General features: G+C 37.4%; 1 protein-coding gene across 3 annotated transcripts in view; it reads left to right on the top strand.

Moving 5' to 3' along the window:
- Positions 1–13,155, top strand: part of TBCK (TBC1 domain containing kinase) — a gene marked incomplete at its 3' end in the record, with an annotated part of 123,915 nt that overhangs the window by 21,460 nt on the left and 89,300 nt on the right. For 2 of the 3 annotated variants that reach the window (XM_084251937.1, XM_084251936.1), the window contains exon 3: positions 11,692–11,806. The exons of the other annotated variant lie outside the window; for it this stretch is intronic. In XM_084251937.1, coding sequence (XP_084108063.1) covers positions 11,692–11,806 — 115 coding nt within the window. The remainder of the gene's footprint in view (positions 1–11,691; positions 11,807–13,155) is intronic. 3 annotated transcript variants of the gene reach the window in all.

Here is a 13,155-nt window from a genome sequence, read left to right as displayed (position 1 = left end):
AGAGTAAGACTGAGTCTGCTGAGATGCATGAGGGAGTACTTGATTTGAACCCCAGGAACAGCAACATAAAACAGAAGAGAAATTATCTTTGAAAACAGAATTGACAGTGGAAGTTGTCAAATGTCCTCTATCATAGAATAAGCCAAGTGTATCCCTCATAAAATGATAAAATTTGAGCCAGTCTGCACAGTGAACTTGTCAAAATAGCCAGACAATACCCCAGCTATCTAAATTTGTTACGTTGTTAAAAGGCAGTCTTTAAAATGATTCATCTGGATGTCACTATGCTTTCCAAAACAACTTCATTGTTGGCAAAATTAAAGATTTGACATTCTTTCAAACACTAATTGTCCAAAATTTCTTGAAACTCTTTCTGGGCAGAGGGTTATATCAACTGTATATGAAGTACTTCTCTGTACGTCTTGTTCACCGAAAAGCCATTCAAGCCAAAAGTCTCCTTGTCTATCCCTCAAATCAGGGGTAGGTTTTTGTACTGATAGAGGGCTATAGTTCCTTGTTTTCCCTTGTGTCTTATACCTTATAATAGTCCCTTTAAAGGCTTTTTGAGGAATGTGAAAAAGCCTTGAGCCAATATTTGTGTTTTAAATATTTGGCATATTAGTGATCATCATCTAAGGAATCAAAGCAGATGACATGGCAAAAATTCTACCAAAAGATTTCTTAACAGAGACCGACTGACTTTGATAGAAACTAAGTGAGACAACAGTGATATGATAGTCAAGACTTTTCATTTACTCTGGTTAAATTTTGACCTTAAAAAACTATGTCTATGATTGACAACACTCTTTAAGAGCTCTCTTTTCTAAACTTTTTTTTCTACATTTTTAATGGAATGTACCACACATTTGGTATATAAGAGGGATTCATAGATAAGGAGTTAAATATGAAAAGACATAGGCAACAATTTTAAGAGCTTTGGGACTTTGCTTAACTAGGGCACTTTTAAACTGAAGACATTTAATCATGTCAGCTTAAGAAAAGGGGCAAAAGAAAGGCTGGGATGCAGTATTGCTAAACACATGCTATGTTCCAGTGACTTTGCTAAGTGTTTTTCATAAATATTGCAAAGCTTGATGGTCCTGGCTAGTGAGTGGTGAAAGGTTTGCAGACCATCAGATGTCTTCTCCTGTCAGGAACCATGAGCTCCTGTAACATAAACAGTGAACTGGGCCTCACAGGCTCCTCTCACTGTGACCGCCCTTGGATTAGCAGTGCTCCCGAGTCTACCTTTGTGAGCATGCTTCTAAGAAGTACCCCGTCTCTAAGTGCTGAGCTGTTGTCAGTTTTCGGATTCAGTGAGACCTGGGTTATTGGACTATCTTGCTGGCTTTGTATGGGAGTATCTTTGTTTTATCCTAAATTTTATTCTAAATCATTCAGAACCTCAAAGAGGACAGACAACCCCTTGGTAGCTGAGAACTGAAACACCCCGGAGGGGAAGAATAAAGACAATGGACTGTGGTGTGGTGTGCTAATACCTGATGGGGATACCCAAATATTGCCTCAATTAAAAATAAAATAGTAAGATAAAAAGAGGAAGGACTTAACAAAAACAATGATGATGATAACAGAAATATAATTGCCAACACTTTGTGTAATGGCTGTGCTGAACATTTTCTTATGCTCCCTATAATGATTATCTTCCTTCCTTCCTGTGGGAGCTTTATGTCATAGTTTTCTACTATTACTTCCACTTGATATGTGAGGAAATATAGGCTTCTATGAGGGATCTCAAAAAGTCAAGTCCATTTTCCCCTGGTCATACAACTAATAAGTTGTGAGAGCTCCAGGTTCCCCCTCAATGACAGCAGGATGATGGTGCTCCCCCTCTTACAGGAAGAACGAGCCATTTGTATTGGTTGTTGTGTAAGTCCTGACATCTTCAAGCAGTTGCTGTGACCAAGGGAATATGATTGACAAAGGCCTGAGCCATGTTTCAACTCTTAAGGCAGGACCTAAATATAGTTGGGGAGGATGGAACCGGAGACACAAATTGCAAGTTACTAGGGCTGGAAAGGGGCGCCAATGTGAGGGAGGAAAACTGAACTTGTCTACTGCATTTCAAAGATATGGCAACTGAGGCGGAGGGCAGTTACTTTACCTCCACCCTTCCTAGTGGCAGTCCTCTCTCTTGACTTCTCCACCCACGAGGTGTCCATGCCATCAGCACTGAGCAGCAGTGTAGTGTAGTGGCCAGAGACTGAATGGCAGGCTGGTCTGACACCAGCCTGTCAGATTGAATCTCAACTCTCCCATTTATTCATTGGGTAAGATATTTAAACCTTCTGTGGCTTAATTTTGTCATCTTCTAGAACAATAGGAGAATTAGGGAACTAAAGGATGGGGTTTTAATAACTGAAGGATGTGATTGACAATAGTATGTATCAGTGTTTGCTGTAAGGATCTATGATAGTAATAGTGTTATTGTTATAACTACTGATATATTAAGTGGTTATTGGATATTATTATCAATAAGCATTGCCCTTGGAACACTTACAGTCCTTTTTTTATGATGACCAGTCATGACTTAAGTTATGATATATTTATTCAAGAATCACTCCGGACTTCATTAAGCGCAAGTATTTTCAAACACTGGTAGGTGGTGGTGAGTCCAAAGATGGAAGTATAAGCTCCCAGCCTTTGGAGAGACTGGTGGGAGTGAGTGGACAGTGTTCTAACAAACATTCCATCTCCGCATTTTTTGATAAGTACATACACGGAGTATATGCAGATTATTTTGGTACACAGAATATAGCACAGCCAGGAGAATCCAGAAAAGTTTCACTCAGGAAACGATTCTGGTATGGAATTGTAAAGGATGATAGGTATCAGCCAAGCAGACCAGGTAGAAAGACAGACAAAATAGCATGTGCAAAAAGGCATTGCTATGCAAGCATATAAATAAAACAGGATTCTTGGGAGGAAAAGAGATGAACTGAGAGATAGAAATAGTAAAAACCCCACCAGTCAGCAATGAGAGTGCTCTGTTTTCCCTTACTTTGGGTAAAGCAGTTTGGAGGTAGCACAGGGCACTCTTGTTTAAGATTTGGAGGCTACTAATTCAGACAATCCTATGAAGAATGACTAATACCCTTCGTAGGTGTTCCTCCCCATGCCCCAGAAGAGAGGCGGTGACTCTGCCTTTGTCATCTGAATCAGTGAAGGTACCTGCTGCCTTGTACATGCAGTCTAGCCAGCGCACCTGACCTGAGCAGGCGCCTGGTTTCCTACTGTCCATTCACCACTCATGCTGGTGAGCCCTGAGCTAGCTGTTTCGTCTGTTGTCCACGTTGTCTTGGGGATAAGCTGTAAAAAAACAACAGTGCTTCTTTGTTTTTTACAGCAATTGCCTCTGTCAAATGCACATTAATTGCTTCAAATTAGTATGATAATGACTGTACATCCCGGATATGACATATCTTAGACAAAAACCAGATCCTAATCTCCAAACTTCAATCTGCCTGCTTAACAGTTTACACCCACAAATTTTCATTTGTTCTCCATACTGACAGTTTTAAGACTAAGATACCTGAAAATCTAGGAATCTCAATGTTTTTTATTTCCTTGGGAATTTTTTTTTTTAAAGATTTATCCATTTACACACACAAGAACCAGAGTACAGGCCTGGAGGGTGAGAGGATTCACCAGAGACAGAGTGGGGAACAGAACAGGCAGACTGACGTAATATGCTGCTGAGGGGAGCAGCGGGTGACACAGGAGAGGTCTGCTTCGCCATGTGGGATTCTTGCTGTCCAGCCTGGATCGAACCGGTGCTGCAGAGGCTGCGGACAGCTTCATAGCGCTGTGCTCAACCGCCTGTGCCACTAGGGGAGGCCCTCCTTGGGAAATTTTATCTTAAATTTGCCCACGGCTTTCCTGATAAAATACTGTACTGTGTTTAGCTTTAAAAGTCTGTGGGAGGAAACGTCCTTCCACACAGAAATGGACAAAGAAATTATAGTAAGTCCTCTCTGTGAAATACTCAGCAATAAATGAAGTGATAATGCAGGCGACACCTAGAGGAATTCTCAAACATCAGGCTGGGCAAAGAATTAGACCAAATAGTGATGCCATTCCAGTTACCTGAAATTCCCGAAAAGACACACTTAACCTGTAGGAATGAAAATCAGGTCAGTGGTTGCTTAGAGTCAGGGGTAGGAGATGGGTCTGACTGGCAAAGGGAATAAGAGTTGTTTTGCTTGATGGTAGTGTTCTCTATCTTGACTGTGATGGTGGGGATACTGATGTATCCATTAGTCAAAAGTTCTCAGATGGGGCCTCCCCTGGTGGCACAGGCAGTTTAGCACAGCTCTGTGAAGCTGTCCGCAGACTCTGCAGTGTGGGTTCGATCCCAACCAGCTGGGAAGATACCCACATGGCCCAACAGACCTCTCCTGTCTAGCCTGCTGCTCCCCTCAGCAGTGTATTTCGTCAGTCTGCCTGTTCTGTTCCCCACTCTGTCTCTGGTGAATCTCTCACCCTCCCACACATCTGGCCTATACCCCAGTTCTTGTATGCATGAATAAATAAATCTTGGAAAAAAAGGTCTTAGATGGAAATAATTGGAAAGCCTGTTTACAATATTTGTTAATTTGTGGAATATATGCATCTTTCCATACCTGTATCTCTTAGGTCATACAGACAGATCTATAGATAAAATGTATGTATGTATACTGGTAGATCGATGGTATAATAAAATGGTATTCTATATTACAAAGATCCTGCAATGTTTGTTTTGGAAGAGATCTTTGACTTTTTGTCTGATTGCTTTGTTGATGGTCAGGATTCTGTGCAAGACCATTAGCTCATTCATCTCCACTTAACCCCTGTTTGGTGTTATATTTCCCACTTTATAAATTTGCAAACTGAGGCAGGGTGAAGTTGGAACGCTCCCCAAGCGAAGCAAATCAGCACAGGAGTCTCCAGGCTTTCTGTCTGAACCTCAAACCGCTAGACTATGTTTTCCATATGTATTTTGATCTTATCAAATTTATTTTCTGCTGAGAAGGAAAGTTATCTAGTATTTAAGTTGGAAAGTTAATTTCCCAGTGTATTGTATCCCACTGAGAATTAGTCACATTCCAGACTCACAGTTTTCAACTTTGATTGTTTTGGAGTGAGAATTGAATTATAAAATATGTACCATTCTCACACCTTAGGGACAGATGGACTTTTTTCCCTCAGAACTGTTAGAAAGCACTGTTTATATAAGCAGTTAATGAATTCTTAAATCTAGCATGGATGGATGTCCTCCTAGTAGTGAAATGAGTTATTTCCTCTTACAATTCTAGAAACTTTAATTTTTTTCTTTAGAAAAAATTTCTATTAAATATTATGATTTTTTTAACAGAAAATCAACATTTAGTAATTGATAAGTGGCAAATTAAGATCTTCAAAGATATTAACTCATCAATGAAAATATCCCCTTTCCAAATTCTGAAATTATAAATCAGTGAATCACTAAAAGTTACATACTCTTTGGGCTCTTTTGTTTTGAAGTTATGTGAGAGTTTAGGTTAAAGACAACACAAGATTATACAGTTATATTAGCTGAGCATTAATCATTAGCATTTTATTTTTCCTCTCCATTTCATAAATCACACAGTAGCTAACTATGTCTCATCTGTGTTTCCTCTCTCATAACATTTTGCCGTGACTGATACCAAATAAGGAAAGTTTTAGACCAAAAGGAAAATTTCTGCGGAATGATCAGGTTTTATAAGGTGAAGGAACATCTTGAAGTCATCGAATCCAGAAGTGTGTTTCCTCCCTTGATTCGCTGACAGTGTGGGTATTTTGGCTTGTGGAGTGGCCCTTAGAATGATCATGGATCCTGGCTCTGAGGAAATAGCATGTGTGGTTTTAGTTACCACCTATACATGAATGGCTTCCAACTCTCTCCCCAGCAATGACCTTTCATTCTCTCGCTTGGCCTCTATTTCTTACAATCTGAATAACATCTCTTCTTGGAAACACTGCAAAAAAAAAAAAACAAACAAACCTGATCGTTTAAGGCTGGGAGGAATTCCTTCCACTCATGAAACCATCACCACAATTAAGGTAATAGACATATCTGTCACCTCTAAAGTTTTCCTTATGTCCTTTTAATTTGTGTGTGTGTTAAAACTACTTAACATAAGCTCCAGTCTCAAATTTTTAAGTTTAGCTGTAGACACAATGTATAACTTATCTCTCAAGCTTACTCATTTTGCATAACTAAAACTTTTTATCAGTTAAATTCCCATTGTCCTCTCTCCCCAGCCCCTGTAACCACCATTTTATTCTCTGTTTTTATGAGATTGACTATCTTAGATCACTCATGTAAGTGAAATCACGCAGTATTTGGCAGTGTCTGCATCTGGCTTATCTCACATAGCATAATGTCCTCCAGGTTCATCCGTGTTGTTGCAAATGGTAGGATTTCTTTGTTTTTAAAGGGTAATAATATTCGTGTGTGTGTCTGCATGTTTGTGTGTGATCTCACATTTTCTTTACCCTCAGTCAATGGAACTTTGGGTTGTAAAAGATAATTTTTGCAACGTGTTTTAAATTTAACAGAATTAGTCCCCCTCATTGACTTTTTCCCATATATTTTTGTATACTTCTGTAATATTTTGTATTTTTCCCCAAACTATGTTTTTGATTATTATTTATTCTTACCCCCCACACATGAGAAAAAGGGCACAAGGAAACCTGTGGGGGTAATGAATGTGTCTATCACCATCCTTATTGTGGTTTTATGAGTGTCTATGTGTCCATACTCATCAAATTGAATACATAAAGTATGTGCAGTTATTGTATAGTATGCCTCAATGAAAATGTTAAAAATTAATGCAAGTTCACTAAAATAGACTTGAACAAATGGAAATAGTTTTTTGTTAAGAAATTCATAAAGATAAGTCTCAGTATTAATGTTAACTCAATGCAAATACCAAATACGAACACATATTTGTTGGTATTTTTGAGCTAGAAAAGTTGATTGTAATATCTCTTAACAGCTTATTGTAATTCACAGTTCTAGCCACATTTTAATGAGATTATCTTATCATCCACTATACCATGGTTCTATTTTTTTTTTCAGTAAATTAAAAAGAGACTAGAAGGGACTAGTCTAGATTAAAAAGAGACTAGATGTATTTTCAGCAAATGAGTACATTTTTGGACAACCATTGTGTGAAATTCAACAGTTTGTTTTCTTGGCTTACTGAAGGATCAGATACTGTCCTATAAATGAATCTAGCATTTTTCACTCATTGCTATTATAATATACTCTCTGAACTGTTATTTCATTAGTGATGAGAAATTTAATCTTGTTATCTGTACCCTATTGTACTGTGATGTGATATCATGGTGTAAATTTATTGAACACTTATTACTTGCTTCATATTTGTTGAATGCATATCTTATAGGCACTGTAATAGCCATGGGGACCCCAAGTTGAATAAACTAATGACTGTCTCAGGGGAGACAAACCTATATATAAATGTTTACCATAAGATTAATAAGCTCAAACTGTACTGTCAGAAATGTACTTCTAGTGGGGAGAAGCAGTAAATGAGACGTCAGTGAGGACATGCTGGCAATAAAATACTAAGATAACTGGACATATCTAGAATAAACCTCAATTTAAAAAAAAAATTAAAGAAGGATGTCAAAAGGGCCAGGTTGAGATAGCAAGAGGCTTAAGGTTTCAAGGGATTGATGAGATTAAAGAGCAGGTCCTCAGGAATAAGAACAGAAAAATATAGAGATTGCAGCTGAAAATCGGGGTGTTTTCAGTAAATAGAGGTTGAGCAGTGTCCCTTTGTGACAAACTATCTGTATCTGGGGGTGTTGACTGGTGTTAAATGAAAGTCTGTAGCTATGAACATGTAAGCCCAACCAATTTTTATAGATAGTAAGCCCTTAGTCTTGGCCTGTTTTAACCAACTATGCTAAACAGCTACAGAGAGTTTAAAGGTGATTGAGTCAGAAACATGCAGGATAAATTTCCTTTGAAGTACATCTGGAAAGGGATAAACAAACATACATGGATTATACAATGAATTTGAAATTCATTAAACCATGTTCAAATCCAAGCACAACCAGGTTGACTCATGCCTAAAAATTATCAGCATTCCTTCTTGGTGGTGGTGGTAGGAATTATATTTTCTTTTAGTTTTTAATCTTACTTTCCCAAGACTTAAAATTTTTGTAAATCAGCTCTGGTCTCTCCAATGTAATAAATAAATTTTCATGTTTTCTTTTCCTCTTAAGATAGAAAGGATGATTTTCATCTTCTAACTTAATTGTTGAGTTGCAGTTGTATTGAAATCCTGTTGAATTTGATTGTATTAAAATGATCAGCTCATACATCTGTTTTCCACCTATATTGTAGGCTTCTTGATTGTGGAGATCAAGGCTTCCTCTGGACTAATATGTGGTGCCCAGCAGCAAATAGCCACTGCATTGTGTTTGGGTATAAATGAAAGTATCTCCAGATGTCATCTTGCTTTATTGGAATTATTGCTCATATTATTATGAAAGTTATCTTTTGGTTACATTTATGTTTTTTATGATCAGCAAGGATTCGTATACTTATTCAGCTTTTCAGAGCGTAAGAGACAGGGATGACAAAGTAAATGCTACCTTTCCAGTCTCTGGGCATAACTGTAGTGACAGTAAATTTCAAAAAGAAGAGAATATTTTGTGACTTGCATTTTCCTTTACACTTTCCACATTAGGGATAGGTTTCTCTGTTAAAATATGGCATAGGAAGTGTGTAGCATAAAGTCTTGATATCACCTCACAACTTGTTTTAAAAATTATGTAACCCCTTTGCTCTTAATCCTAATTGTGTTCCAGAGTCCATTTTAATGGACTGTAACATACTACCTGTTACTGGAAATAAGATTTTTTTACATTGCCATTGCATTATAATCACAGCTACTTTACAGTAATTTTTAAAAGATTTCATGATCTAATATATTGGCAGTATTAAAAACTATAGCTTTGAAAACATATAAGTGTATAAACTTCCACACGTACTCCTTTATACGTATATTTTAAAATAAATTTTAAAAATTAAATCCTACAAGTATAAAAGGGCAGAAAAGCAAATCTGATTCACTCTGATTTAAACTGAGAAGTATTGAGTCCATTAATTGTAAATCATGTGTAGTCTCAAACAATAGCTTAGAAAAGGTGTATTTCAATTTTGTTCAAATTTAAAAGAATTATTTCAGTGTATAAACTAATCAACTTGATAATAACATGAATGTGCTTTTTGACATGCAAGTGTTTTCCAGTTCTATCATAGAATCTATTAGCAAAAGCACATAAAGAAAAGAGAAAATGCAGTTTTCTTTGTCAGCTGTTTCAGAAACGGCTAGTGGAAATATGGCTTTAAACACTTGACTTTAAATTCACGAGAAAGACGATTGTACTCAAGTAGCGTGCAGCTGAGGTCCTCTAGTGTCATGGTTGGATATGGCAACAGTTTTTAAGATTTTGTGAAGTGTGTGTGTTTGTGTGAGAGTGATGAAGTGGGGTAGGGAGAGAACATTGACAAGAGATTATTACTTTAAAGTTCATTCATAGCTCAGATAATGAGCTAAGAAAACTAGGTTTTTATGTCTTATTTATCAAACGATCTCAAGGAAAGGTTTTTTTTCCTAAGGATTTACATCTTTCATATGTACGTATTAGTATAATAGTGGATGTTTTCAAGATTGGTTTATTTTTTTAAGATATTCCAAATTGTTCTTGTTTCACACATTCCCTACTTCCTAAGACTGGCTGTTGTACCATTTTAATATGGGAGCAGCTGTTTGATAGTTTGCAGGTCACTTTAAATAAACATTCTGTATATAGAGAGAGTAACCTTTATTGTTTGCTGTTTGCAGACTTCATGGAGAATGTCAGCTTACTGCTTTATTTTAGTATATACCTGACAGCAACAGATTAGCAGACACTTGAAAAAATAGTTTGAAACAGAAACAAGGGAGAAAACAAACTGTTAGCTAGAACAAATGAAGATACACACATTTTTGTTTCCTGAATTAAAAAAATTCTAATAACTGCCCTAAGAGAAGCTCAAAAGAATACTGTATCCATTTCCAAAGAACAGGATGGACTGAAAAGGAGCAACTAGAGAGAGAACCAAGGAGCAGTCCCAGGAATGAAGTAATAGAATCGAGACAGGACTAAGGAAACAAAACTGACAAGTGACATAAAGAACAGATTTCCTTTTCATGTGCCCACTAAGAATTCCTACTTAAAGAAGAACGTAGCCTTACACATGGTCAGCCAAGTTTGCCTTAGTCGTATTTCTGTGTTAACGTGAGTCTTCATCTTCCTGGGACACACTTGGTACTACTAAGAGATGCAGAAATACCCACATGTTGGGTTCCAATTTTATAACTCTAAGGAGAAAGTAAAAAAAAAAAAAAATTGCAGAAAGTTTCCAGAGAGACTAATCATATATCTGTAGCAAAATAAAGAACACTGAAGGCAGCAGAGAGAGCCTTCTTAGTTGAAAGGCAAGAATGAGATACTCAAAAGACAAGCCATGCTTTAAAATGTCATACTCATGCTGCTCTTAGGAAACATGTTTATGTGGATATTTACAGCTAAATGTAAAAACAAAAAAAAAAGCAAAATAAAATTATACATGAAGTATATTAGGTGATGGGCGGCTGATGATGATGACCTTTATGAATAGTTATAATTATAAAATTGTAGCACTCATTAAATCCTGATGACAGACATTTTCTCTTGAAGGCCCCGGGCTAAGTGGCTCAGGCTTACATTTCCTTCTCTGCATGGTACAGCCTCGGCCACCACCTTCGGTCTCTGCCAGAGGGAAAGCCCAAGCTCTTGCAGTGGCTGCAAGGCTGGCAGGCTCTGCTTCCTTGCTGCCTCTCAGTTCCCCTCTCCACACTTCACCTTTTGCTCACTCTGCTGCTGGCACAGGGCTGACCTGCTGAGCCCTCTCCCAGCTCAGGGCCTGCTGACTGTGCCTCTGCGAGAATCACCCCTTCCCCAGAGAGCTGCACCTCCTTTAGATTTCTGCACAAATGTCACCTTACCTCGATCACGTTGATATACAGCAGCAACTTCCTATCCACATTCTCTCTCCTTTTCCTGCTTTTTATCCTCAGCACTTAATCGCTATATATCTTATTGTATTGGGTATTTACTTGTTAATTTGCTGGGGAGAGGGGAAGGAAATAAGGAAGGAGAGGGGGGAAAATAAGAATGGTAGGGAAGGAAAAAGGTGTAGATTGAAATGGAAAGTAAGCTCAGGTCTAGCTACCAAAAAATACACTATAGCTGTTTTTCAGGGACTTGGGTATTGAGCAGGACAGGTGGTTTTCATGGCTTCGTTCTACCAGCACCGAACATACCACCAAAATTAATCTTCCTGAAATGACAAATGCTCCAAATGCTTTTGGGAATCCATAGACTCTTTTTTAGATCAGCTCTGTCACAGTGGGAAAATCCAAAATATGTACCAGTGGCTATTTTAGAAAAATGTATAAATTCTACTTTCTCTGAATAGAGAAGTAACAATAAGAATGTAAGTTTTTCACTGAATTTTATGACTAAACTTCATTTCATTCCTTAATACAGGTCATATACCTTCTTTGTACTTGCTCTATAATCTGTGACCTTTTGTTTTCTCCGTAGCTGTTCAAAGGTATTGTGTATTGCCTTTGAGGTACTTCAGGGCTTGCAGTACATGAACAAACACGGCATAGTACACCGGGCACTGTCTCCTCACAATATCCTTTTGGACAGAAAGGTAATTGTCAGATAATGTTTTAAACATTTGCATGTTACTTTAGATGGATGCTCTGAATTCAAGCCCACTCAACTAATCAGAGGGACTATAGGGCAAGAGTGTATATTAAGAAAATCCATAGTGGGGCCTCCCCAGGTGGCGCAGCGGTTGAGCGCTGGGCTGCGAAGCTGCCTGCAGCCTCTGCAGTGCCGGTTCGATCCCCGGCTGCCGGCGAGGGTCCCACATGGCGCAACAGACCTCTCCTGCTGCGCCCACTGCTCCCCTCAGCAGTGTACTTCGTCAGTCTGCCTGTTCTGTTTCCCACTCTGGCTCTGATGAATTCTCTCACCCTCCCATGCTTCTGACTGTACATAGTGCTTGTATAAATAAATAAATCTTAAAAAAAAAAAAAAAAGAAAATCCATAGTGACAAGACTGTGAAAGTGGTATACATTCAGTTGTTAGGGAAAAAAAAAAATCTTTTAAATATTTAATTTCATGTTTTTCATATGCATTTTCTTTTTACCCCCAAAACTGATTTTCTAACTTCTTGTCTTATTTTTTTCTTTCACTCATTTTGCAAAATACTCATTGTAACTTCCCAAACTACCCCCACCCCAAATTAGTTTAAATCTTAAAAAAACTTCTATAATTATTTACATAAATTAGTCCCATAGCACAGCTGCATTGTATTTTCTTTCCTTTATTCTTCTTCCCTGTTCCCTCATCTTTATCTTATTCTCCATTTATATTCCTCTCCTTTATTTACCATGTATTCATATTAGCTTCTTGTTTTATTAAATGTTGCTGCTTGCTTGAAAATCGTATGTGGGATTAATAAGAAGCTTGTCAACCCTTGAAGAGAATCTTGGGTAGCAAGGTGTTGTATTTTAAGGTATAATTGTAATTTCATTCTGAGAGATGTGTGTAGTTTCCATTTGCCTTTTACTAAGAACTGTATTTCTCTGGTAATTATGGTCACTCTGAAAACAGTATCAAAATATTGTTAGCACTCTAGCAGATTCATTAATTTCTAGATTTGTGAAATGTCATCAGGATTAAATTACAACACTGTAGATGAATTTAAACCTGCCTGAGAAAAATTCTTTGGTGAAAATGACCACAAAATTACTTCTATGTAAGTATCCAAGACAAAGAGAACATTTTTGCTTTTTTTTTTTTTTTGCTATGTCAGAAAGTCTGTAAAATATAAATAAATAATAAAAAGTTTAAAGTGATAGTTATCATTCTGACATATAAATATTAATTATGTGAGTATTCCTATATACATCCGTATATGTATATATAGATATACACACACGTACATGTAATGAGCGTAAAGCAGAATTCTAACATTGGCAAATATTGTT

This window comes from Talpa europaea (assembly GCF_964194135.1).
Source record: "Talpa europaea genome assembly, chromosome: 13".
Lineage (NCBI taxonomy): Eukaryota > Metazoa > Chordata > Mammalia > Eulipotyphla > Talpidae > Talpa > Talpa europaea.
This window is presented reverse-complemented; position numbering and strand designations above follow the sequence as displayed.